General features: G+C 38.7%; 1 protein-coding gene across 1 annotated transcript; it reads right to left on the reverse strand.

Moving 5' to 3' along the window:
* Positions 1–1,822: 1,822 nt before the first annotated feature.
* On the reverse strand, positions 1,823–26,040 carry TRAPPC11 (trafficking protein particle complex subunit 11). Its single transcript, XM_005149033.4, has 29 exons — positions 25,573–26,040; positions 24,477–24,646; positions 23,885–23,955; positions 22,954–23,068; positions 21,492–21,591; positions 20,675–20,748; positions 20,352–20,448; positions 19,392–19,525; positions 18,914–19,061; positions 18,001–18,094; positions 16,579–16,658; positions 16,408–16,486; positions 16,265–16,319; positions 15,041–15,186; positions 13,807–13,868; positions 13,578–13,710; positions 12,837–12,967; positions 12,199–12,354; positions 11,603–11,790; positions 11,290–11,438; positions 9,671–9,792; positions 8,899–9,018; positions 8,476–8,541; positions 8,218–8,374; positions 6,681–6,789; positions 5,783–5,874; positions 4,751–4,884; positions 4,211–4,378; positions 1,823–2,763 (listed from the first exon to the last, which is right to left on the reverse strand). Exons 1-29 carry the CDS (start codon positions 25,774–25,776, stop codon positions 2,719–2,721), a joined length of 3,399 nt encoding a protein of 1,132 aa, XP_005149090.2. The 5' UTR covers positions 25,777–26,040; the 3' UTR covers positions 1,823–2,718.
* Positions 26,041–26,265: the final 225 nt, after the last annotated feature.

Here is a 26,265-nt window from a genome sequence, read left to right on the forward strand (position 1 = left end):
ACCTTTTGTAACGAGAGTTTAGGGATCAGAAGCAATGAAGAATGCATAGAGTACCTTCCTTTGCTCCAGACTTCAGTTTAGGCCAGGAGACTGGGAGATGATGGGACATGTTCTTCCCCTCTTCTGCACTTGGTAGTATAAAAGGGGAGGAAACGACAGTGCTAGGGTTAAGTCTCCAGCTCAGTAGCAGTCTGAACATGTTGATCTCCATTTTTTTCCCCCCTGAAATCTATTTTTAAACTAGTCTAGAAACTAGTTTAAAAGTTCTAGTTTAAAAGTTTAAATGTAGATTTTTTTCTTTGATGCTTAATTAGTTCCAATTAAAATAGACTGCACTGAAGTTGTATATGCTGAAGTTTGAATGGTGCTCATCAAAACATCATAAACAATAGAAAAACCTACACTTACACTGAAATACATGTGCTTTTTTTATCTCCTCAAGTCTTCTAAAGGGATTTGGGTTATGAATCACAAACATTCCCCTCAGCAGTAGAGTCTTATGAGTCAGGAAGATAGTCATCATTAATCACTTCTCAAGCATTTTTAACGAGGTGGTTCCTGCTTGCTGCATGTTTTCATTCACATCAGTCATTTACATAGCATAAAAGCTGTGCCTAGCACTTTGCAGACAACTAAGACAAAAATCTTTGCTTTGTAGTGTTTACAGCTATAAAGATCACACAAAATGAGATTCCCTTTGCAAACAAGAAAAAGAATAGAAATTACAACTATGGCAAAGTAGTATATTTTTTTTTTCCATGGTGTGAGGCAAATTTGCATTTCTGTATTTCTACATTATTTTGTTAAAGTTCCTACTTTCGCTACTTCCCATTTTAAGTAGAAACTTTTTTTACACCACTCAAGACTTCAATATCATTATAACCATGAAAGCAATTTGTGCCTTCCCCTTTCTCAAAGGAATGCAAATAACTATTTTGCTATTGGACTATTTTGGGGGGGGGGGGGGGGGGGGGGGGAAGGCACTCTAGTTTTCCACCAAACACACCACTTGCATCAACATGTCTTTTAAGAAGCAGTAGCAGAGGTGCCAGAGTTGCTGTAATCTGAGTGGCTACTTAAAACAAACAAAATAATAATCTGGAAATGAAACACATTTTCCACTCTTAAAAGAGATAAAATGCCTATTCCATGACTGCCACTTAGTTCATGATAGTTAAGCAAAGAATAAGTAAGGTTTCATTTGCTCTTACCAGCATGGTTTGTCAGTCACCTCTCTACACCAGAAAAAAACTCCTCATAAACTACAGCTGCACTCCATGGAAAAGCTGTATATGCTCATGCACATTTCTTCAGGACTGCCGATTAGCCTACAGTCTTTCTTCTGGTAAGGAATGTTTACATGCTTCTCTAATGCTTTTCTCAAAGTATTACAGCTGTTATTTTGGACTTAGAATCACAGAATACTTCTGGTTGAAAGGGTCCTTTCAAAGCTCATCTAGTCCAACCCCCCTGCAATGAGCAGGGCCATCTCCATCTAGATCAGGTTGCCCGGAACCACATCCAGCCTGGTCCTGGATGTCTCCAGGGATGGCACACCCACCACCTCTCTGGGCAACCTATTCCAGTGTTCCACTATCCTCACTGTAAAGAATTTCTTCCTCACATCCAGTCTGTATCTCCCCTCTTTTAGTTTAAAGCCATTAATCCTCATCCTATCACAAAAGGCACTGCTAAAAAGCCTCTCCCCATTTTTATTATAGGTCCCTTTTAAGTACTGAAGGATCAGCCCACAAAATAGACCAGTTATGAAACAACAGCTGTGCAGCTGTGAAAACAATGGAATGAAGGCCAGTTTCAGGAGTACTCTGTCACAAGCTGTTTATTAGAACTTCACTTTGACAATAAATAAGGTCTTTCCCAAGCAATCAAAATGTAATTATTTAGAAAGTTAAACAACAGAAGTTTTCACAATGCATTTTTTGTTTATATACATGATCTACTGTATTTTAAACACCAGTTCATCTGGAGCTATACAACAACAGGATGGCCATTTTTTCAATTCACACAGCAGGAGACCACCATGACACATCTTTAATTTGGGAGCTGTGTGTGTAAAAGTAATCCAAAACCACATCAGCTTCAGGCTGGATAGTACCACTGTTAGGAATAACTTTGCTCATCAGACTAACTGCTGAATTCAAATTTGGATGCATGGCTTACCCTAGAGCAATAGTGCCTTTTAGATTTATGGTTTTAAAGGACTAGTAAGCCACTTAATTCCAACAGTACAACGTAACCATTTGTGATTCACTGTTCTGCTGCATACCCTGGTGCGCCCTCAACACAAGTGGCACAGAACAGACTGACATAGCAAATGATAATTTTCAATGCTGTAACTCTCCAAGTACAAACTTTGGACTTCAACTTACTGTTAATTATAAAAACATCTTTCACTTTCAGTCAAATGAATTAGCATTCTTTCACTTAAATACCCAAGACATGTAATATGCCTTAATAATACTTTTAAGAGTCAAAGTTAACTTCAAAAGAATGTTCCTGTTAAATAAAGCACCAAGTTTTCCCCACGTGTTTATTCCTTAAAGAAAGACATAAGGGGTTTAAAACATTAGTTCTGCCAGGAGTTGTAATTCAAAAATAAAGTTTAATTCTTATGGTTTGATCAAAGCCACGTTTCCAAAGTGAGCTTTACATAGTCTGTGCAACAAACCATTTTCTGTAAGTGCAGAGGTCCAAAAGTTATGCAGCTGCAATCGAGTTATCATCTGCCTGACGACCCTGAGGCTGTGAGAAAACAAAGACAGAGAATTAAAACGGGAAAAAAAAAAGCCAGACAAAAAACCCCCCCACAAACACAAAAGACTAAGGCTGTTACGAAACTCGCTTTGCAATACGTTATGTTGATCAGTGTAGCTCTAGTACACAAGTGTAGCTTTGATCCTATTCTTACATTTAATGGTTTCCAATAGTAGCACAAACACAGAAGATGTCCAGCTGAAACTTCAGTTTGGCCCAGTGGGTACCTGTTAGAGGCCTCCACTCCTTAATTGCCCTGTCAAATGCCATCTCTGTACACATTTGGACAGCTTAGGACAAGGCCTGGCTGATCACAGTTCTGAGACTACCACAGTATAAAAAGCTGATTATTATTAACAAAACAGGAATGAGACTGACAGTTTCTTGGAGGAATTTTAAGGAGAATCACTAGAGATGGGACAGAGCAAGGAGGAAGTTTTAAAGAAGAAAAGGCATCCTTAAAATAAGGGGGTTTTGAGGTCCTGACAACTCCAAACCAAAGCAAATAATTCTGAAGCCCAAGAGATTCCACAGGAGTGCTGGGCACACATGCTTTTGAGGAACGCCTTTTGTATTGACTTAGGAGGCCATCTTGACAACCAATCTAGAAGAACCACTGACAGATGGCATATATAAAAGGTAAGTTCTGCCCACCTCTTTTGGCTAAAACAAACTTGAAAGCACGCCAGGCCCGTTTCCTGGAAACAGGATTATAAATGTCTGAACAAGTCCACCTCAAGTCATACAAACAAACTCTTCTGGCTCCCTGCTTGCTAAGAGTCTAACTAAAAGTGGAATACAGTATTCTGGAGACAGCAGCAGTGGAATGAGAAAGCACTGTTTTGAGCATCTGGATTTAAATGACTCTTAGAAAGTCAAAAGAAGCCTGAGATCCATTTTCCATGACACACTGAATTGTTTTCAGGGTTGTACCACTTCAGAATAAAAAATAAATCTAGACTGAGTGATTCACCAAGACGATGTTTTTTTAGAAATTATTTATGGAGGTGTGGGATGCTGCTGTGTTTCTCAGCCTAGTCATGTGGGTTGCTCAAACACTTTCTTTCTCCAAGAAATGCTACAAAGTATGGTATTAGAGTATTATATTTATCTCAGTCCACTGTACTCAAATACAGACAATTTTTAAACTCATATTACAGAGTAAGATTTGGAACACCAGGCACAGGCTAAATGCATTCAGCTCCCTCATTTAATTCTATCCAAACACCTGTTGTACTTCAACAGATTTTCTAAGGATTTTGGTTGATGACAACAATGTACAACCCAAGACTTTTCAAAGCAAATAACTGTTAGAATCTGGCCATTTTAGTCTGCTTAGAAACACTCAGCTTTGAGCAGAACTGGACGGTCATCTCTCAAAACAGAGCAGCACCCCAGGGACGCTTTAAACACAGGACACTTCTCACAGTCTTACCTTTACAAAAATGTGTGTGGGTATGAAACGTCTGAGCAACTGGTTAGTGAAGTTTGGGAATCGCAGCAAGTTTACATGAAGAGATGGTAACTGCTGATACCCAGCCATCAGAGGATAGAAGTTGTATAACATTTCCTGCTCTGTGCCAGGAAGGATTCTTAATCGGATCTTAAAAAAGAAAAGAAAAAAGAAGCCACAACCATAGATGTGACCAAAAGCACTCCCCTGTTTACTTTGTATTTATACAGCATAGTTTCTGGAGTTGGAAAGAATACAACTACTCTCCTATTCTAGTTGAACTATTGCTTCTATACTGAAACACCATGTAATCCATAAACACCACGACAAGCAGCTCCTAGTCAGGCTTCCATTTAGCCCTTCTTTAAATGAAGTCTGCATCCATGCATTCTTCCAGAGAGGATTTACCATAAACATCTATAAGCAATGAGTTTGTCCTTTCTGCACATCAGCGTAGGTCTAATCAATGTATCTTCACTACCAGAGAAGCCAGAAGGATCAGTAGATGTGACAATTCTGTACCTGTTTAAGGCCAGAGAACATGAACGCATCACTGGGTTCCACTGACACCTCCACATCCTGGACTAAGCTTGTCTTATTTTGCAGGTGGTATCTGACCGGTAGAGATTCTCTGACTCGACCAAATGATGGCAGATCTTTGGAAAGAAGGTAAGTAATCTCAAAAACAAAATACATTTTAAAGTTCCATACATTAAAAAAAAAAAAGAAAAGTAAGTCTATTGCAAACAGCAGTGAAAAGTCTGAAGAAAAAATACAACTAGGTACCTAAAAAACCATTTCTGACAAGATTTTTCATAAGAAAAGCTTAAAGAACAGAACACCACTTCATTACAACTTTTCAATAACACTTCTGCAACACCTAGTTACAAAGCCCTCAACTGCCAACACTGTCCAGGAATGCTAACTAGGAAGTCACTTGGGTTCCTGCTAACTGTTTTCAGCTTACCAAGACTGTATCAGATACAGTCAGGAAGCTCTTTCAAATTTTAACAGGAAGGGATGGTGGAAGAATTTCAGTATAAAGGAAACCACACTGAGGAAAGCATAGGAATTCTGTGTGCTCAGTGAGCATTCACTCCCCCTCTGCTCTTGTACAGGTGAAGTGCTAGTAGAGAAACAGTTCACCTGCCTGCCAGCAGCTCCAATTCTCCAGGCTGTTTCTTTCCTGTGTTGCAGCCAGGGTATAAGTGGATAGCACAATTGTTGCCATAGGCATCTAGAGGAACCTACTGGGAAGGCAGCATCAGCAGAGGTAACTGGCCTCTGTGCTGCCATGTAACACAGGTCTATCCATTGATAGCTGTTAAGAGAATGTATGTGTCTACCTTCCAGTTTTTCCCTTGAACTGAAGGAGGGAAACAGGGCAAGGCTTTAAGCAGTCTAAGCAATGACACAGTTTATTTCACTAGCTCCATAATATCTAACATCAGTTTTTTGCTTTTTGCCACAGTAAATGCAAGCTCTGGATGCTGTAAAACTTTGGCAGTCCTAAAATTTCTAATTGGGACGTATATATTGTCAAATTAATGTTACCTGCATTAACATGGAGTGGAATACTCTCTACAATCACATGTGGTAGAGTGATGACTGTCCTAACAACAGGTACACTTTCCAAAGGTGAACTTCTGCAGAGAAAGTCAACCACAGACCATGTTGAAACTTAAACAACATAAAGTATCATGTGAGTACATCAAAAGAACATCACTTACATGTGACTAAGCTAAAATGTTCATAACTTCCATAGTGGAAGGGAAAAAACCCAAATCCTTTTATTGGGTTGCTTGAGCAAAAGAAAAATTGAAAAAGTGCTACAGCATGGCAAAATAGCAAAAGGCAAGTAAGGAAACTAAATAGCTCTAAAGCTAAATAAAAGTAAGCTAGAAGAAAGATATACCTCAACATTTGTCTCAGAAAACTGAGTGAATACCTAAATCCACAATCTAGGGTGGGAAAGCAGCTTTCCCATTTAAGAAGTTTGCTTCTGCTATTGTAAAGCTATTCCTTTTGCTTGGCTTCTCAAAGTAAGTATTTAATGACTGGAGAAAAGCGGGAGCAGCCAGTGACAAAATAGTTTTGTAATTGACCTAAGAGCTTACAAAGAGGAAAGCTTCATGGAATGTTAAAACCACAATCACATAATATTTATCTCTTAAATGGAATACGTATTTAATCAAAAGTCTAAGAAGCTAAGCAGTAATTAGTAAGGTCCAAAGTCTAGACCAGTGCTTGCTACAGGAAGATCCAAAACAAACAAACAGAAAAAGACCAAAAAATTAAAGAAAAAAGCACCAAACAAACACCACCCTTCCACCCCCACCAAAAAAAAGCCCAAACAACAAAACCAACCCACCAAAAAAACCCCACACCCAACTCACCATCATCCCCAAATCCAGACCAGCTTATTTCTTCATTCAGGCCCAGAGATACTTACCTCTTCCAGGAAATGACATAACATCCAGTTGCTACTCCACTAGCATTAGTGACTGGAGGGCATCGAAGGCAAAAGCACTCACTGGCACTCTCACCTGTCTGTAAAACAACTATCAGCAAGATTTTGTTTAAAATCAAATTGTAATCATGACTGCAGAAGCCACCAAGTCTAAAAGTCCAATATGATGCAAGTGTTCAGCAAGAAAGGCCTCTGAAGTGCTCTCATAAGTGTATCTACAGATTATGTAAATTCATTAGAGATCATGAAGTATCACAACACACAGATATATGAAAACTTATTTCTGAACAGCATCATGAGGCCTTTCATGTACACACAGTACAAGTCATTGCAAACTTAGCATTCATACACACCAGAAAGCATAAAATAACACCAATTTAAGTTCTACACATCTCCCACAGCAGATTCAGAGGCATAAGATAATCTTAGTTTTAAAGCATGATAAACAACAGACTTTTTTCCTCTCCCACCCAAATGGATCAGAGAGGAACAAAAAACATCTACTAGCTTTACATTTTCACTCTTTTTTTTCTTCCTTTTTCCTCCTCTCCACTTGAATGGACTGAGAAAAAAAAAAACCCTACCTTTTCCCTTAGAGAGTTATTTAAAAAAGTACTCAGAAAATATATGTTTCAATCATTCAAAATTAATCATTAATCTCTGCTAAGTCTTACAAGGAAGAAACAAAAAAACAAACAACCCAACCCAGAAGGTGGGCAGCTGAATAGCTGGTATCTAAGGGGGTTCACACCTCCTGGCACAAGCACAAAGTGCCAGAGCTGAAGATGAAATATCATAGTTTGAAAACTAAAGGACTTGGGAAATAACTGCTTTTTGCCAGGTAACTCTCAAATCCACACAGGAACTAGAATCTTACAAGTCCTTGATCACATGGGTGGACAGCTACCCCACCATCAGGCAGCCATCCAGACTGCCTCTTTTTATTCTCAGTTTTGATAGAATACACACATTTTCACATCTCTGGCTCAACAAATGCAGACATTTAAATAAGTTATTTAACTGTGTTAGCATAAAAAGATGATTACTTCTAACTGCTCTTCCACAGTGCACTCTGTCTAGTTTCACATTTTTTAGTTTCAAGCCTGCAACCATGGACATGGATCACACTACTACATCACAGAGGCAGCATCCAAAGGCTAATGTGCTTGCATTCCAGAAAGTATACAAAGCCCATAAACACTGGAAATACTGAGTGTCTTTTCATTTGGATATCTAAAAATTTGTGTATCAGAAGTACTTTCAGATGCTTTCCCTTACATCTGTTATAGTTAGAATTTTGGTTACCATCTACCAATTCAAGTCTATTTACTTGGTCTAGTGAAGAACAACTACATTTGTACGAACTACTGTTTGTGTTCTGGCAAGCAACTATAGTATTAAGCAGCTTCCTTCTATTTAGAGTTTGATAAGCAAATGGTTTTTAAGATGTCCCACTTCCTTATTCCCAATTTATGCAAAAGTATCCTTCTGATAGGGAGCATAATTTAAGAAAGCTTACCATTCTCCACATAAGATTCCAGTTGATCTACTGGTGTCATGAAAGCTGATAGCTGTAGCTGACTGGTTACAATAGTGAGAGGCCAAGGAGAAGCACTCAGGATGTCTGTCATCAGTAAAAATGGTATATCTGCAAATATTCTGTCCAAGTGCTCCAACTGTGAAGACAGACACAAGCTCTGGATATTTCTAACTAAATAAGGCACAACTACTGAAAATGGTGCAATTCCAAAATATCAGCAACTTCTCAAACACATACCTTTGTGGAGACAAATTTGACTGAGACATCAAAAGGAAATACTGTTTCTATTGTTACAGTTTCATCCTGCATAGGTAACAAAAGTGGTAGGAAGAAGAGGGGAAAAAATGTTACTTTTAGTTTCAGATATGGCTATTGATGTTAGAGGTTACTAATGTAAAGTAACTTTTAATCATCATTGTAAAAAGTCCTCCCCAGGACAGAATGTAGCTAAGCTATTTAAGAATAAATACAGAAAACTTGTCTTCTGATTACACTTATGAAACTGCTTACCCTAAACTGGGCTACCATACTGCTGATTAAGCATTTTTTCTATCTACTAGAAAGGCTTCTAAGAGTCTTGGAATTACAGCCTTTAAATTGAGAATATTTCTTGCATTTCATGAATGTATCTCCAACAACTGGTACATCTTTACATCCTACCCGGTGACACCTGCAGATGATTTCTTTCCCCTCAACGATAGTGTTGATTAAGTAAGAAACGTAAACCAGAAACATCCTTGCACCAACTGTTCCACAACGAATGTATATTGGTTTTTCTAGCTGCAAAATAAAGGACACAGTATAAGTCAAGCTATACCTAAATTATATTAATTAGGCCTAGAGCTGTCCAAAACTTCTTAATCATCTTACTTGGTCCAAGAGGGCAATAGTACAGTGCCATCTAGATGTAAAGAATCTCCTATAATGCATGATCTTAGTCACAGAGTGAATTATTTTAATCAGATTAGCACAACTCCAGTTGTTCTACTGCTCATCTGCTACTTAACAGTACAAGAGAATCATTACTGTATAAGGTACATCAGCTTCTTATTTACTAGTTACAATTCCAGTTTGGTGCAACGCAACACCTGCACATTTGATCCTCTACCAGGCTGAATCACACTTGCTGACTATTATCATTTACTGCTGGTTAGACAGTGCATTTAATTAATAATTGAGACTAGCCTCTATTTCATTTCTTATCTCCCCCATGTATTATCAATCCCAGAGTACACCTTATTCCCAAATATAGTCCAAAAGAATATATAGCTAAAGAAATACTGAACTACAAGTAATAGGTAAAATATGCCATAACTACTTAATTTATTGGCTCAGATATCTGAACTAAACACAGATCCTTCTATGAGAGCTTTGTTTTGGTTGGTCCCCATTTTCTTAAGTGCAATATACAAATAAGGTTTTAAGCCTTCACCTTTTCCCCTGGTTGCAAGTCTCCTACAGGAATATCAGGAAGCAGTGCAGGAAAGGAGTCATCGCATGCATCTGTTGCACAAAGAGTCACCTGAGTTTTCTGAGTCAGGTTCGCATCTTGCCCTAGGATAAAAACCAGTCTTTCATATTCACACAGGCTGAGATCACTGAAACATGAAAGCAGTAACTAAAAATAGTAAGACACTAATCTCAAGAAACAATGCATGAGGAATTAACATTGTTCATGTGGTTGAGGGAACCTTTCAAAAGTACCAGCAGAGGATGGATTTGATGTCTTGAGTTTCTTATGTTGGCGGGTTCACATCCTGCAAGGATTGCATTTCATCTATTTAGACCAGTAAAAAAAAAAATCTTAAAAATCAGAAGCCATACCTAGATAGTGCTCCCTACCATATACAAAATACAATTATGTGGGTCAAGCTTTTCTTGATACTCTATATGAAGTAAAAAGGAAGTTTCACGGTACTGCAATTATTGTTTTCAGGAGCATGACTAAATGATTTCACATCTTTATAAAATTGTTCTTCCAAATTTGCACTGAAAATACATAAACCCAAATGTATAAATGTTAACAACACCATTTTTCAATCAGAGGTTGATTAGATTCTGGGCATTACTGCAATCATGGGGAATAATTTTCAAAGCAAAACAAGCCAATGAGCTGGATCTGAAGAAAATATATTGCCTTCCCTACAAATGAAATGTCAAATTTCAATAGTTTTTTTAATGTAATGGGCAAGCACACACTGACCTTGCATATCACAAGTTAAGAGTCAAGATCAAGACAGAGAATAAAAGAAAAAAATCAAGACCAACTATTAAACTTTAAAAGCCAAGCACAAACATTCAATTAAACAAGCTTAAAGAACCGTACCACTGTACAGGGAAATGTGGTTCCATTTCAGAGTTCACAGCATATACTGCATCCTATATGCCAGTGTCCTAAAAATATTTGTGCCTTTTTGGATAACTGCTACAAAAAGGCATACCAAGGATAACATTTGGACTTCACATACTGAAAATTGTCAACAATAACTACATACAGCTAATGAGGACTTAGGCATATAACACTTGTATTTTTTCCTTTTCATTCAAAGGAATACTGTCTCAGCTCTCCATTGCTCTCCAAATTTCAATTTGTTTAAAAAGCAAACCACATTGTACAAGACAGGGAAAAAAGCATGGATGAGGGCAGGAGAAAACCCATGAAGACTGCACTTAGAAAACATTTACCTACTGCTAGCTAATACCTTCATCTCAGCAAGGAAGAGACCTACTGCTTGGGAAAAGGATGATTTAGTTATAAGCAAATTAAAGGTTAGGAAGGCATACAAAAGCTTTGACATTTTCTTTCAACCTTGTAAAGACTTATCATTTGAAATACCCACAAAAACACCACTGTCAAGCAGTGGTTAAGAAAACCATAACTAAGTCTATTCATTCTTGTTCTTACCACTAGTACCTCATAATTCCCAACCTTCACTTCAGTTTGACTCTTAATTACTGCAAGAGTGCCATTTATTGTATATCTCTGCATTGCATCAAGTACAAGGAAACAATTCAGAGACTACTGGATTAAAAGAAAACAACCACAAATACCTGGCTTTAAACCTGCTGTAAGCTTAACATCTTTGGCCACCGTCTCCTCATGTGACTGGACTGTCACAACCAAACAATACATTTCATTAGTCAGAGCAGGAGGTTCATGACGGAGCTGAACAGAAATGTTTGGCACTCTAGAAATAATCCTTTAAGAGAAAAGACTCAGTTATTATATGTTACTTAAATAACAAGTTTTTAAGCCTATTCTAAAAAGATTAAAACAGCCTATAGTTTAAGAGAGTTCAGAAGATTAGGATTTCTCAGGAAATTTACAGTGATATATTATATATATCACCAAGTTTTTACTCACATAGTGCTTGCCTGAATAGTTAAGCTGTCCCAGTGCACTTCACCGTCTGGAAGCCTAGGTCTTCGTGTGAAGGAACGTGCTGCCTGTAATGCTTCTTGAGATGAAGCAACATCTCCACCTCCTCCACGCCAGTTCAGAATCACACATCGGCCAGATTCACTTCCAAGGATCAAATCCACAGAGGTGATCTAATAAATACAAGTTTAGGCACATACTAATAACTTTGTCTTCAGATCACCTACCATAAAAATATGATTTTCCAATATATACAGGCAAAATAATGATGTTTATCACTATAAAACTTCTCGAAGCTTTGCAAGCTGAAGACACCTCACCACTTTATTAATTTCATTTAATAAAATAAAGGTGTTGCACATATGAAAAAAAAACATAACTTGAAGCAGTACTTAAGGTTTTGTGAACTTTTCTTTCCTTCGGAATTGTTAATAAAATTTCCTTAATTTTGGTACTGAGTTTCAGGAACTCATGTCTGGAACTGCATTGATGTTAGTAACTGGTGCCAGATTAGAGGCAGCTTTGTAGCTTTGAGTTCTTTGTAAGTGTCAGCAAGAAGGGTGTAAAAGAAATTGACAAACCTCAACCTTCTTTCCTACATCTTCAGTTTTTGCAACAAATTTGAAAGTGAACTTCCTCGTTTTACCAGGGACTAAGCACATTGTTCCTTGAGATGACTGTTCTAGAATATCACTTTTTTGATAGCCTTCTTCTACCACACAGTATTGGTTGTAATCCTGTAATGAAGGAGTGGGGAAAAATGTTGATAAATCAGACATCTTTAGAGACTAATGGTAGGCAAAGCAAATATTAAGGCTCTGTGTTACTGGATCAAACTATACGTGTTCTTGTTACTTTTCACACTACTGAAGTTAGACTTAGCAAGTAACTACAACACAATTCTTTAACACAAAATATCCATTAATGTAACTTCATGCAAGAACATAAAGAGAAATAAGAGATTAAAATGATACTTCTGAAACTTTAGTAAACATTAATAGAAACCCAAAGATACAATAGATTAATTAATCAAACTGCATTGGGAAGTTTTATCACAGCATCAATGTGCTTGTCAAAATTGTTAAATAACACAAAAAGAAAAACAACTTTCCATCTTCAATATTAACAAACTTTTGGGAAAGAACTTTGGATTTTTTTAGGTATTATTCAATTCTTTTGATAAGTTTCCATCACTAGGTCACAGAGAGAACATAGTTACCTGATTATTGAAACTGATGCATAGCTTAGAAAACCTGATAGGATGAGGACAATCAGCTCTCAAGTACACATCAAACTGCACAGGAACATCAACATGAAAACTTGGAGCAAGAAATTTTGCTTTGCATTGCACTGGAATTAAGAAGAAAAAGAAAAGAAACAATAAACTCTTGAAATAATTGTGTTAGGGATTGTTCTGTGTATACTCTTTAAAACTTCCGTTTGCATGCAAGTGGGACAAATCTGGCTAATAACACCATCACAGAGAGCCACTTTTCAGCACTTGGCCATAACCTTTGCAGAGGAGAGGAGACAGATGTCCAGCAGAAAAAAAAAACCCAACCCAAAACAAAACCCCAAAACAAACAAACCCAACAACCCTGTACACTTAAATACACTTCTTCTGTAGTTAACACTCACTCTCATGCCCCCTCTTTCTATGGGGAGTATTACTTTGCACACATCCTGCCCTGTTTTCTCAGAGTCCTACTTCAAAGCACACCAAACTGGCAGAAGTCTTTCAAAAGGCAAGGAATTCCACCTTAGTAATCCATATCAGGGCTTTCCTCATGATTTCTTATCTTACTGTTTAGATGAAGAACAGAGCAGTCCTGAAACAAGAGTTTCAGTGTTGCTGGCTTTAATACACACTTCATAGCTTTACATTTTTCCTAATTATTTAATTTCAAGATATAACTACATAAAAATTTATGATTTGGTGTTAATTTGCATTCTTACTTACCAAATGGTATAAAATCTTGGACTTCTATTGTAAAAACATTACTGCCTGCCAAAGAAACACGGTCAGCCCACAACTTCTGCGATGCTTTCACAGCTGCAGCATCACAATCAGGCTCAGGATCAGGGCTTTCATTCTGTACCCAGATAGAAGATTACAAACAATAAGAGAGGGCTACCAAATACTGACCACTCTTACGATTTTTTAAAAGGGTAGTAGTTTTGCCACTTACCATTAGAACTTTTATCAGATTTTTTTCTATTCGAGATTTCTGATCTTCTTTAAGAGTAGATGCTAGGAAACAGAACAAAAACAAACATTGCAAGACTGAAGCAAGTCCCCTTACTATTTTTTTAACTTAAAAGTAAACATTTTCTTTAGATTGCATCTTTCAAAAAAAACAACACATTCTGGGGGGAAAACTTCTACCATCCATCTACCAGTAATAAAGGATTCATTCAGTTTTCAGAACTTCCCTGATTTTAAGTGCTTCCTCTTACTTCCACTGGAATCAAATAAAATATTTTTTGTTAGACAAGCATTTCATAACTTATTGGAGGAAAATCCCAATAGAATAATGCCTATTCAATAATGTTATTTATGTTTAAAACCAGAAGAAACAGTAGAAAAGTCTGGAACATGCAAAGAAGCGGATTTGGATAATGTTAGAAACAACAACTAGAGAAGGTGATGGAAAGAAAAAAAGGTACCAAAATTAAGGAAATTTTATTAACAATTCCAAAGCAAAAAAAAAAAAATAACTTAAAGTAAGCACTCTTCTCTTGAAGATCACAAAAGGTGGGGTTGTCTCACTAGCTATTCTTTAATACAGAGCAGAGTAAACGCACTAGCTAACAGAAGATGCAAACCCATTTTTACCACACCTACTTCAATAGTGCTATTAATTAGCGATTCAGGGCATAAAAGGATTATTTCAACAGAAATATCAACTAACAGACATTATACAAAACACAGTCCTTGCATTATTATTGTGCAGCCACCCTATGTCACATTTTTTCCTAAAAACATACCACAAGCATATTTCATCAGCAGAGTTCTAGAAAGAAGTCCAAGAGAGACACATTGGGATTTTAAGGCCCAGAAAAAATGGTGCTAGCTTTGTTACTTGCTACAAAATTTTTTTTTTCCTCTAGCTCTATTACAGTTCTTCCTCCATCCCTAAGCTCAGCAAGCTTCTGTTACATTACTTGAACAGTTTCAAAGGAAGCTCTGTGCCTCAGATATCCTGACACAGGCAATTTAAATACTACGGATTTTATAAGAACAAGAAAATTCAACTCCCAGCATATGAGAGAAGGTAGTAAAAGTTCACAGGTACACAGATATTTTGTAGTCAAAACATTTAAACTACTCCAAGCACTGTGCCTGACGATGACTTGTCAGACTTCCAAATACACATACTCTAATTTTTCTGTATAGGCTGAGTATATTTCTGAAAAGAATACCTCTGCCCAATAGCTCTAAAGAGTACGTTATATAATCTTTCAGCTGAGCCATCAGATATGAACATTTGAGAGCCGTCGTCAATATGGAAGTGAGAAGAGTCCACCATCCTTCACTGCGATATTCACACATAACATAATCCAACAGCCTGCAGTAAAAGTCAAAGAAAAACAAGTTATACACCCCAGTATCTTTTAGAGGCTTGCACTTATTTGGTTAGCATTAATACAAAATTCATCTTTGCTAACACAAATGCTAGATTGAAGTCTACTGTTTACACACAGCAATGACCTATTGAAAACAGCATAAAATTACTGTAAAGAAACACATTTACTCCACTAATTTTCTATTTCAGGGTAGAAGAAGAGACCAGTAAGAAAACTCCTTTGTCTTCACATAAAGAACTTGAAAACCAGCAACTAGGCAGAAGAGTCTAAGTCCAGCACTGCATTAAAAATACACTTTAGTACTGACTATGCAGTAAGTTTTGATCTGCTTATCCTAGCCTGTCTTCTCCTCCATGTAGCTTCCAGTCAGTTAGTAACAGCAGTAAACGCACCTCTCCTACCTCAAACATACTCCCTTTACAACATGTGAAATTTGAAACATAATCAATGAAAACACTGCAGGACTCTTACTTAACACCAACTTGACTGTTCCCCTTAAAAACCACAAAGACACTAAGCATAAGACACATCCTTCAGAGATGGTAGCTGTACCTCAGCACTAAGCTCTCCTAGCTCTGTAAACATTAATAGCAGAAAACTACACCAATGAAAGTAATTCCTTTTCCTAATTCCTTGGTATATAAACAAAAACTAAATTCAGCTAAATTTTCTTCCTTTTTTTTTTTTTTTTTTTTAAGTTTTGGAACTACAGATCTGCAATTAAACAGAACTAAATTCTCCTTGCAAGTTTCAGAAATCACTTCTGGGAAGGACAGAGAGAGCACTCAGCAAGCTAGTAATAAAAAGTTTGCCCAATAAGGCAAATCCTCACAACAGCTTATAACAGGAAGTTTTTCTACTCTAATAGCTGACTCATCATATCTGTTTTGCTTTCTTTAATGAAAGTGGAGTTCCTAGTCTCCAAAGATTGTGCTTCAATCCAATACAGCTAAAAAGGAACAACTCAGATAAGCTTCCAACATTAATCCATAGTAATAAGACATGGGGTCTAAGTGAGAACAACAGCATGTAAAAGAAGCAATGCTGGATGATACTCACTTCAAAGCTTTGGCATAATCTTTAGCATAGTAATATTCTTCTCCCATTTGAACCACTGATCAAAAGAAAAAAAGAAATTCAGATCAATACTGAAAGTCTTTGCAAAATTAATTTTAAAAAAGCATCTGATTATCTATACTCACTCAAATGACTTTTCATTCTTGGACATTTGTATTTCTTGAACTGCGCAACAGCATTACTCAACAAAGTGATGATTAGCTCCTAACAGATAAAGAACAATTACAATTAGGCATGCAGAGATTTGAATGTTAGAGAACAATTTTAGGGTTTTTTTTTTGTGGAGTAAAACTTACCGAGTGAAGGACACTCTTCTCTTTCAACTGTAGGGCTAAAATTCCCATCTTTTCCTTTTCAGGATCAGAAAGATCAAAGCCTACATAAGACAGTGAAAAATCCATGAAACTGGAATTTTATCCAGACCCAAAGGTAACTATTTATGTGGAAACCTATACGCAATGCAAGCTCCAACTCAAGCATGCTCCAACTCATACATACTCTTTTGCCTAGGAGACAGATACGCGACTTTAAGAACTCACGCATCCTTGACGTTCTAGAAGGGAAGTTCTGGAACAAGCATCTTGCCTTTTGTTTAAAAGAAGTTATCTGAAGCTACCCAAAAATATCAAACTACAGTAAGACAGCCCCGTCTTTCAACTGCATCTATTAACATTTAAAGTGCATATGTTAAGACAAATTTGTAGCCCTTTCCCTATCTCAAGTAAGGATTCAAGCTGATGTCTCTAGCAGTAGAGAATGCCAATATAGGAATAACTGTATAGGGCTTTAAAAGACCATGAACTTTTGCTGGAATAAAAAACCATGAATATATCAACAAGTAAAGTTTCTCTTAAACTCTTTAACCTTGGCAGTAGATTCTAACTAATTTTAAAATAGTAACACTTGAAGATAAAAGAAGTTGGACAGTACTGTATTTATAGTAAATGAACCAAAGTCTTTAGAAGATGGCAATGATAAAGTGGAAAAGCCCAAAGGATACACAAAGAATAAAGGAGACTAAATGGAGAGGAAGAAAGGAAAGTAAAACCATAGTCAACAACGTAGATCTCAGAAATGCATGTGTATTCATACACAGCCCAAAGCTGTGCATTCAAAGTCCAAATTTCTGAGAAAACATTCTCCTTTCTAGGAAAGCCACAAATTCCCTTATTAGATTAAAACCAAGGCATTGCATCCTCTCAATCCATTTCAAAATCCAGAAAGCTTTTTCAGAAGAAAAAAAAAAACCAAACCAAAAAAGGCATGAGTTCCTATCTACAGTTGGCAGGATACAATATGGATGGCAAGTTAAATTTGTAACAATCACATTTCAGGGGCATCATTACTTTTGCTGCACCCAGTTCTCCACTTTCTCTTTGCAGGTGTGCATTTCACTGCAGCACGCCAATTATTAAGGTAGCTTAGGCAGCAACAGAAACAAGGCAGCAGCAGAGCTTCAGTATGGCCTAACTTTACTGAAGACCTGATCCTATATGAGGTTCCTTTTTCTGTTTCTTGCAGAGACCAAACACACTTCCTGGGCTTCCAGCTGACACCTGTTGAAATCATACCACCAACTAACAAAAGAGTGACGTCCCAGCCCTGCATCTGTCTCAGTGGAAAAGGGAGCACATGCTGATGCCACTAAGTCAGCTGGGAAGGATCAGCACCTAAAGAAGCTTGTCCAGACTCCACAGACACAAGACACAGAAACGTACTTAATATTCCCTGCCGCCATGGTCTTTGCCCATAGAAGTCAAGCATTCCAGTTTGCGTTTCCAGGGGATCCGGATTGGGATATATCACAGAGGACTGTAAATTCAGCAAATATCGTAATAAAAATAGGGTTCGTGTTTAATTTTAAAGCATGCAAAGTTATTTGATGCTCCAACACACATGCTCATAAAAAGAAATTTGCTTTAGAACATATAAGCTTTCCAGCCACCTGAATAAAAATAGTACTTCAGGAAACCCAAACATTTAGATACTTCTCATTCAGTCTGACATTCTATTTCATTCACCTCAAGCACTGTTAAAGAATAATCTAGTTAAATACTAGTTCCTAACAACAACTGAATAACACCAGCAGGAACAAAGACATTTTTAAAAACTCAGGACACGTCAGCTGGAGAGTGGCTACATATAATTAGCATGTATGGTTAATCAACTGCAGAGACCAAGTTTCCATGGAACCCCTTCTGCCAGGCAAGTTTCAGAAAAACCTGAAACAACCCCCCCCCCCCCCATACACACATTTTAATACTAATGCTCTTGTTTCTCTGCTTCCTGTAAGTAATCAGATACAGTGGACATCAAGAAAAATATACTGAAAAACAAGCCAGCAAATTTTCAGGTATCCAGTGATGTAAAAAGTTGTTGTGGTTTTTTTTTTTAATAATTATGTTGTAAACATGTCAGAATTATTTGTAATAAAATAAATAATATATGTTTGTTCTAGAGTAACTTTTCCAATAGATAACAGATTTGTGTAACATCAATACATACATATCCTTTGCTTGGAATTTTTTTTTTTTTTACACATTATGGATTATTCCACCACTATTGGAGACTAAAACATTGGCTAATTTACTGTCTGGTTAATTGCAAAGCACTTTTGCCTTCCCAACTTACATCATGGCTACAAAGCATACTTGCTAGTTGTTTCCGTTCCTGTGCATAGTAGGCTGCCTGCTGGTAATAGAAACCTGGATTCTGAGTTTGAATTGCTGTCAATCCCAGTTTAATTGCTTCATCAAATAAGTCACCGAAAGCCTGAAACCTATAAAAAACAAAGCATAGCCAAGATTACGACCAGAACAGCAAATTGAACTGAAAGGTGCACTTGTATTAAAAGTCCTGGTTAGTCTTCAGACAGACATTTTTCTGAAGTTTCACATCCAAGTTCTGTGGCTGCATGTGGCATACCCTGTTCATTCCCAGAAAAGAAAAAGAGTCAATAATTAATGCACAGCAGAATAACATCATACAATTTCTATGATCTAGTCTTTCTTAGATAAAGAGCTCAGAATTTGTATCTTGCCTAGACAAGTGAACTTCAGAAGGCTATATAAAATAACTAAACCAGGAACATTACTAAGCAAAAACATACTGTTTAGACATCCAGGCAGCATGCTCAAAAGCCAGTTCAGCACTTCCTATTTTTTTCTTGCACAAGTCAATATGTTTCCTGAACTGAGCAATTGCATCCAGTGGAGTATTATGCTGAAAACAGAGGCGACAGATCTAAAAGAAATCAAAATAAGAGGAAAAAAAAATAATTGTGTTGTGCTGCTAAGGATTAGCTTTAAAAGAAAAAAAAACAAACCCCCCAACCACCAACAACCCACCACTCACAATACAGCCAAACAAATTTTACATATTTCTGAAGAACTCAGCACAGAAAAGAGGGAGAAAGAGAGATGTAAACCATAATGCATTACACCTGAAACCATGTGGCCTCTATTTCACCTAGTGTTATTTTTCTTCCCCTTTTCCCCCAAGCCATCAATGAAAGAGTACATAGCCAAATTCAAGACAGAAATGCAGAGCCACTAGGAAGGTAATTCTGTCTGAAGCCTGCAGATGGAATCCAACTCCAGTACTGTTGTAAATAGTAGGATAGTCTTGTTCTACCTAAGAGCTCATCAAATACCACAAAAGTATCATTTGATTCTTAAAAGACTTATGTTCCTCTTCCTAACAGACAGTAACTGAACTATACTGGCTTAAGCTTTGCAAGAAGACACAAATGTTCAAAGAAACAAGCAACCCTTGTTTTCATCCCTCCCCCTATGCACAGAGTGAGAGTCTCTAAGTTTTTCAGACAACTGCGTCTCAGATGAACTCAGATCCTTCAAGATACTCCCAAACTTCAGCTAAGGAACTTTCTTTCATGAGGAATTCAGAAGTCTTTGCAAGTCTGAGTGTAATTGGTAGTCTACTAATATCTGTTTCTAATCCATCTCCTTAAAAGCAATATAAAATGTAATGAGTAAAGGTTTAAAAGTTCAAATGCATCTTTTATTGTTTTTAAGTAAAGGTTGTCAGAGACTAGAAGTACACTTGTTACCTTGTAGTTTATAAATCCTGCCATGGTCTTGATTTCCAGTATGTTTGTTTCATGAGACCTCAGTTCGTGCACAAGATTATAGGCAGTTCTGTAATTTCTAAACAGAAATATTTAAATTAGTGTTAAATCATGCAAGATAATAAAGTTTAAGAATAGGATAACCAACAGCATGAAAACAGCCTTACAATCAGAGCATTCTTCCCAATGAAAAACTCACCCCTTATATACATGTTTAAATAATTCTGCATTCAGAAAAACATTTATTATAGTCAATGGCTTAGAAGTAATTTGGGGTAGAGAGGGGAAAATTACATCAGTCTTACTTGAGAGCATTCTGAGTATCCTGTTTCAGTTCACTGAAGAATGCTATTTTGAACTGGTGTCTAACAAATAAAAGCTGCAAAACAGAACCAACGTACATCATTCACAAACACACAAACATACCTGTTACCTACAGAGAACATAAAGGTGATAACTGTAGAGGCTGACATAATACCACAGTTGATTTGAAAAACTGACTATGCAACTGTTTCCTAATAGTCCTCTCTGTGACTATGATACAGTAGTGATGTTTCATCAGGATTTGATCTATTCTAAGCCTTTTACCCTGCAACAGGGGACAGCCTTTGGAACACCCCAAAACCTTTACAGCAACCCTGTCCATTATTGGTCTGGAGCTTACCACTTGGATCCCAGCTTCCAAGAGAACGAAGCTCGCAGTTGCAACAGAACATTGTCTGAGCAGACAATTTGAAAAGCAAATGTTAAAAAGCCAAACTAAGTGCAACTTTAAGTTTCAAAACAACTAAGGGAAGCATTTCCCACAACTTGTTCAGATACTACGTTCACATAGGTTAACCCACATTGATAATGAAATAGTTGAGGTTTTCTTAATGGGAGAATGTCATTTTTGGGTTGCAGCTTTTCCTCTAAGGAAAATGTAGGAAAGACAAATAAATGTAAGAACAAAACCAATCAAAATGAAAATAAGTTGCAGAAAATAAAACCAGGTTTACTTTCTATACTTGCATCTCAACTTGGAAGGAGGGGGAATAAAAATGTTCAAGCAGCCACCGTTATTTTAGTGTTTTAACATGCAATATAACTTTGCAAATTATTTTAAAAATAAGGCAATGTTACCTGATGAGTGGTTTTGTTCAAGAATTCCTTATGAGACTTAACTCTTCTTATTTCTGTATAATAGTAAGTCTGTGCATGTTCATAAAAAGCATTTTCCAACCTGCAATAAAGTTGCTCATAAGCTCCACCAAGTTTCTCCCACACACACAGAAATTCTGAAGCTCTTCAGAACAAGTTACTTTCAATCATGCTTATTTTAGGCTTCACAAACTAGCTTCAGGTATTACCAAATTCTCCTGTAAGATGCTACATAGGGAAAGAGTGCAGACACAAGGGTACACCAGGGTAGCACAAAGTAGAACAAGTAGGTTTTGTTTTTGGAATGCCGTAATAATTTAAGATGTATTTCCAAGAAATGTAAAAAATTACTGTAGTTCCCTGGATCCTTCTTCTGGCCCTTCTTATAGATGGGTGTCACAACTGGTAACCTCCAGTCAACTGTGCCTCCCCACTTAGCCAGGGCTGCTGGTAACTGATGAAAATGGCTTGGTGAGCACTTCCACCAGCTCCCTCTGTACTGTTGACCCCATAGACCTGTGTGTGTCTAAGAGGTGTAGCAGCTCACTGATCATTTCCCCTTGGATTATGAGGGCTTCATTCTGCTCCTCATCCCTGTCTCCAGTGCAGGGGTCTGGGTACTTAGAGAACAAGAGGTCTTACTACAAAAGATGATATTAAGTACCTCAGCCTTTTCTTCATCCTTGGTCACCATATTTCACCCTGCATCCAATAAGGGATGGAAATCCTCCTTAGCCCTCCTTTTGTTACTAATGTAATTATAGAAACATTTTTTGTTCTCATTTATGGCAGTAACCAGATTAAGTCCTAGCTGGGATTTGGCCCTTTTCATTTTCTCCCTGCACAACCTCACAACATCCTTGTAGTCCTGAGTTGCCTGCCCCTCTTCCAAAGGCTGCTACCCCGCTGCCTCTATCCCTTCTAAAGAGTTTATAACTATCCATTGCAGCACTCCAGCTGTGCATATGTCATAGGCTTCCTGCTGCAGAGTGGCTTCCACAGCTCCTATTTGTTGCCCATGCTGTGTGCATTAGTGCAGATGCACTTCAGTTGGGCTATTTATCCCTCCGCCTCCTTTTGGGAGGGAAGCCCTAATTCTCAGGTGCTTCCATGGTTTCTAACCTATCAATAACTTTTGCATCTTTGCTATAACATGGATCTCCACCCTCTACCTCTGCTGAGACAGCAGACTGAAGGATGTTGCTGGCATACTGCCCCTCAAACACTGGCATGCTGCCCCTAGGCTTAATTCTAGTAAGCCTGGTTTTATCCCTTTTCACCTCCAAATCCAGTTTAGAGATCTTTCAATAAGCTCTGCTAACTCCTGTGCAAAGATCACCTTCCCCCTCTGAGATGGGTGTATCCCATCTGTTGCCAGCAGGCCTACTGTCATGTAAACCAATCCATGGTCAGCAGAGCAAAACAGTCTCTTATAGTCACTTACCTTATAATATAACCAACAAGATGATCAGTGTGTGGAAGTACAAAGAGGGATTTTCCAGAAAGGTCACAGGAGTTACATAAAGCTGCTGCCCTCTCTGATGCAATTACATCTTCCCCTAGTGAAGTGAAGGAAAGCACAAGTAAGTGTTATACAGTGCTGCAATGTCATACTAGCTCTAAAAGTTTGACTAGTATGGTATGGAAAAATGTAGGACAGATAAAACTAAGACCACATTCTTTCTTACTACTTCCATAGTTATTAGCTGCTTCATCCAGCAGAACACATTACAGAAACTTTCTAGGAGTGACTTAGCTAGCAACAACTTACAAGTATGACATAAGTTTTTCATCTCACAGAATGTGAGAATGTGTCTTGAGAAATACAATAGCATCCAGAAGACAAACATGTATAGGAGGCAGAAAAAAACCAAAAACCGGTTTGCCAGACACTAGAAAGCATGCAGCTACAGCCAAGCAGCAGCCCTACAGAAACATAAGGTTATAACATATCACATTTCACAGATCCACGTAACTCCCAAAATTCAACCACTAAAGCTGAGTTAAACTGAAAGGCTTCTGTAGGTACCAAATACCCTTCCCTCTAGGTTCTCATTGCTTTCACAGCTTTTCTCAATCTCAAGCAAGATTTAAAATGCAAGTTGCTTACAAGGAGACATGTCCAGTGTATTACACTGAAAAACCATTTTTGATACTGTGCATCAAAAGATGGATTTGGACTTACGAGGAAAAAAGGATAAAAGTATCAAATGCTTAGAGCACTCTACCTGTACACCCTCCTGCAGCCACAATACATTTAACATATGTAGATGACCTTAGATTAAGAACACAGATGTGACAAAGGATAGGGGCTCAGTCCATCAGGCCCTCTGAAAAATGATATCACCACAACCATGCAGACAGATTTCTAGTACCTGGAGGTAATGGTGTCTTTTTCTGAATCAAAACCACAGCAACTTTTGTATTTCTTCCCTGCAAGCTTTGCCTAAAATAAAAATAGCACAGAGTCAAGGTTTCACTTCTTATTTCTGAATAACGAGAACAAAATGAGATTTCAGTCTAGATGGAAGCACTGAAAGAATTTTATATAAAGGAAAATAAACCTGAACATAACAACATACTGCGTCATCCACAGAATGCAATGTCTCCTTTTTTGTTTAGATGGAACAGAACAGCTGTCCTGACTTAAGTAAGTGAAACTTCAGAGGTTGCTTTTACTTAAGTAACTTTTGCAAATAAGGCCATTAAAATATAGTTTCTTTATAGTCAGTTGTACATTACAAAGCAAGGTTCAAGTTCCCTTTCATTTGTGTCTAAGAATATTTATATGTTTTAGCATACACAAACGGTTCTGCAATTCACACTTCCCATTAGCTTGCAATAGAACCATAGAATAGTTAGAGTTGGAAAGGACCTTAAGATCATCTAGTTCCAACCCCCCTGCCATGGGCAGGGACACCTCACACTAAACCATGTACATTATGCACTAAGTGAAAAAGACTCTACCTGACAATTTCAACTCGAGTAGCACATTCCAGCTGTTTTTCTTTCCATTGTGGCTCATCCCAGTCTAATTCATAGAACACCACCACAAGTGCTGGAACCAAATTCAGGTGTTTGTTCATCCAACCAGTCTTCAGGATTCCTTTTGGAATATACCATTCATAGGATGTCCTCTGAAAATATTGAGATTATTAAAGTAAGTTACCAAATCCATTTAGAGACATTTATAGCAGGAGGAAAGGTTCTTGCAACTTGAGAATATGTCTATCATCTTCACTTTAACATTGCTCCCTTTAAGCCCTTGCTTCCTATTAAGCAAGACATACCCCTAGTTACCTGGCATCAGGGCCTGATGTCTGAGATAACAGCAACAAAGAACAGACAGAGGTAGACTGGAGAAAAGGGTCAAGTTCAGAAACATGTTTCACACACTTTCATCAAATATTAGGCTCAATCTAAAATAGGGCTCTCAAACCGAGCGAGGAGAAACCAGCCTGGATTCCTGCTGTTTGTCAGCATCACAGAATAACATGGTTTTCTAAGGGTGGAACTCATTGCCACTGCAAAGCAGAAAGTACAGCAGATAGATTCTTCCTGCTGCACCTCATTTGGTTAAAGGCTTTATGTTTTTCCCTGAATACAGTGATTTCAAACATCTAGTATCTCCAGAATTAAACTTTAGGTTTCATTTAAGCTGAAATTTTAGAAGCATGCCTCAAAGCTGAGTAAATGATCAGCAGTACTTTAAAAAGTACTTTAAAAAGTAAATCATGCTGACTATCCCTGCTTTTGGCTTATGAGCTAAGGCACCCTCGTTTCCCATCCATCCATAGCATTCCATTACAACGCCCTTGGCCCTGACGCTCCTTCCTCAAGCTTCAAGCTCTCAACAGTGAGGGAAGAGATAGCAGAGGTCCGGCTCGTTCCGAGCAGTGCGAAGTGCTGCTCGGCTGTCTGCAAACCAGGCAGAGCAGCCAGCCCTTGCTACGGCCCTTCCCCTCGGGGAGCCTCCAACTCCCGCACACCCCGGGCCCGGCGCACGGGCAGAGGCATGAACCCGGCCAGGACGGGAGCAGCCGGGGTACACGCCGCTCGCTACCTTCGTCCTGCACTTGGGGTACTCGTGGTCGCCGGGGAGCACTTTGAAGGAGATGGGGACGCGGTCGGCTCTGCGGTTGGCACAAAAGGCGTCCCACACGGCCCGGTGCACGGCATTGTACACCACGTCCAAGCCGGTGAGGGTGACAAATGCCATGGGCCGGCAGCACAGCTCCACCGGGAAGTCCCACTGTGTCGGGGTCATGCTGCACCCAGGCAGGCGGCCTGCGAGGCGGCAGGAGGGCAGATCTCAGCGCAGCGCCTCCGCGGCCCAGGCCGGCCGCTCCTCCCCGGCTGCGGGAGCTCTCCCCCTGCCCCGCCGGGTGTTGACACAGCGCCGGGCCCGTCCCTCCCGCGCCCCAGGGCGCCGCTCACGGCTGCGGGCTGGAGCTCGGCACCGGGAAGCGTCAGCCGGGAGCCACCGCGGGTCACGGGAGGCGTCGCGGGCAGAGCGAGGGAGGGCCGCCGCCTCGGGAAGCAAGCGCCGGGCATCGGACGGGCAGCAGAAGAGACCAATCGGCGCCTCCGTTCCACCGCCGGGCCAGTCAGGGAGCGGCCACGCAGAACGTCACTGACCAAGGAGCCAGTTACCTAATGAGGGAAGAGACGGGAGACTGGAGGAGCCGGCCAATGGAAAGGCACAGAGGAGGTGACGATAGGCGGAAGGGGCCAATAGGAATGAGCAACTGGGTGA

This window comes from Melopsittacus undulatus, chromosome 7, assembly GCF_012275295.1.
Source record: "Melopsittacus undulatus isolate bMelUnd1 chromosome 7, bMelUnd1.mat.Z, whole genome shotgun sequence".
Taxonomy (NCBI): Eukaryota; Metazoa; Chordata; class Aves; order Psittaciformes; family Psittaculidae; genus Melopsittacus; species Melopsittacus undulatus.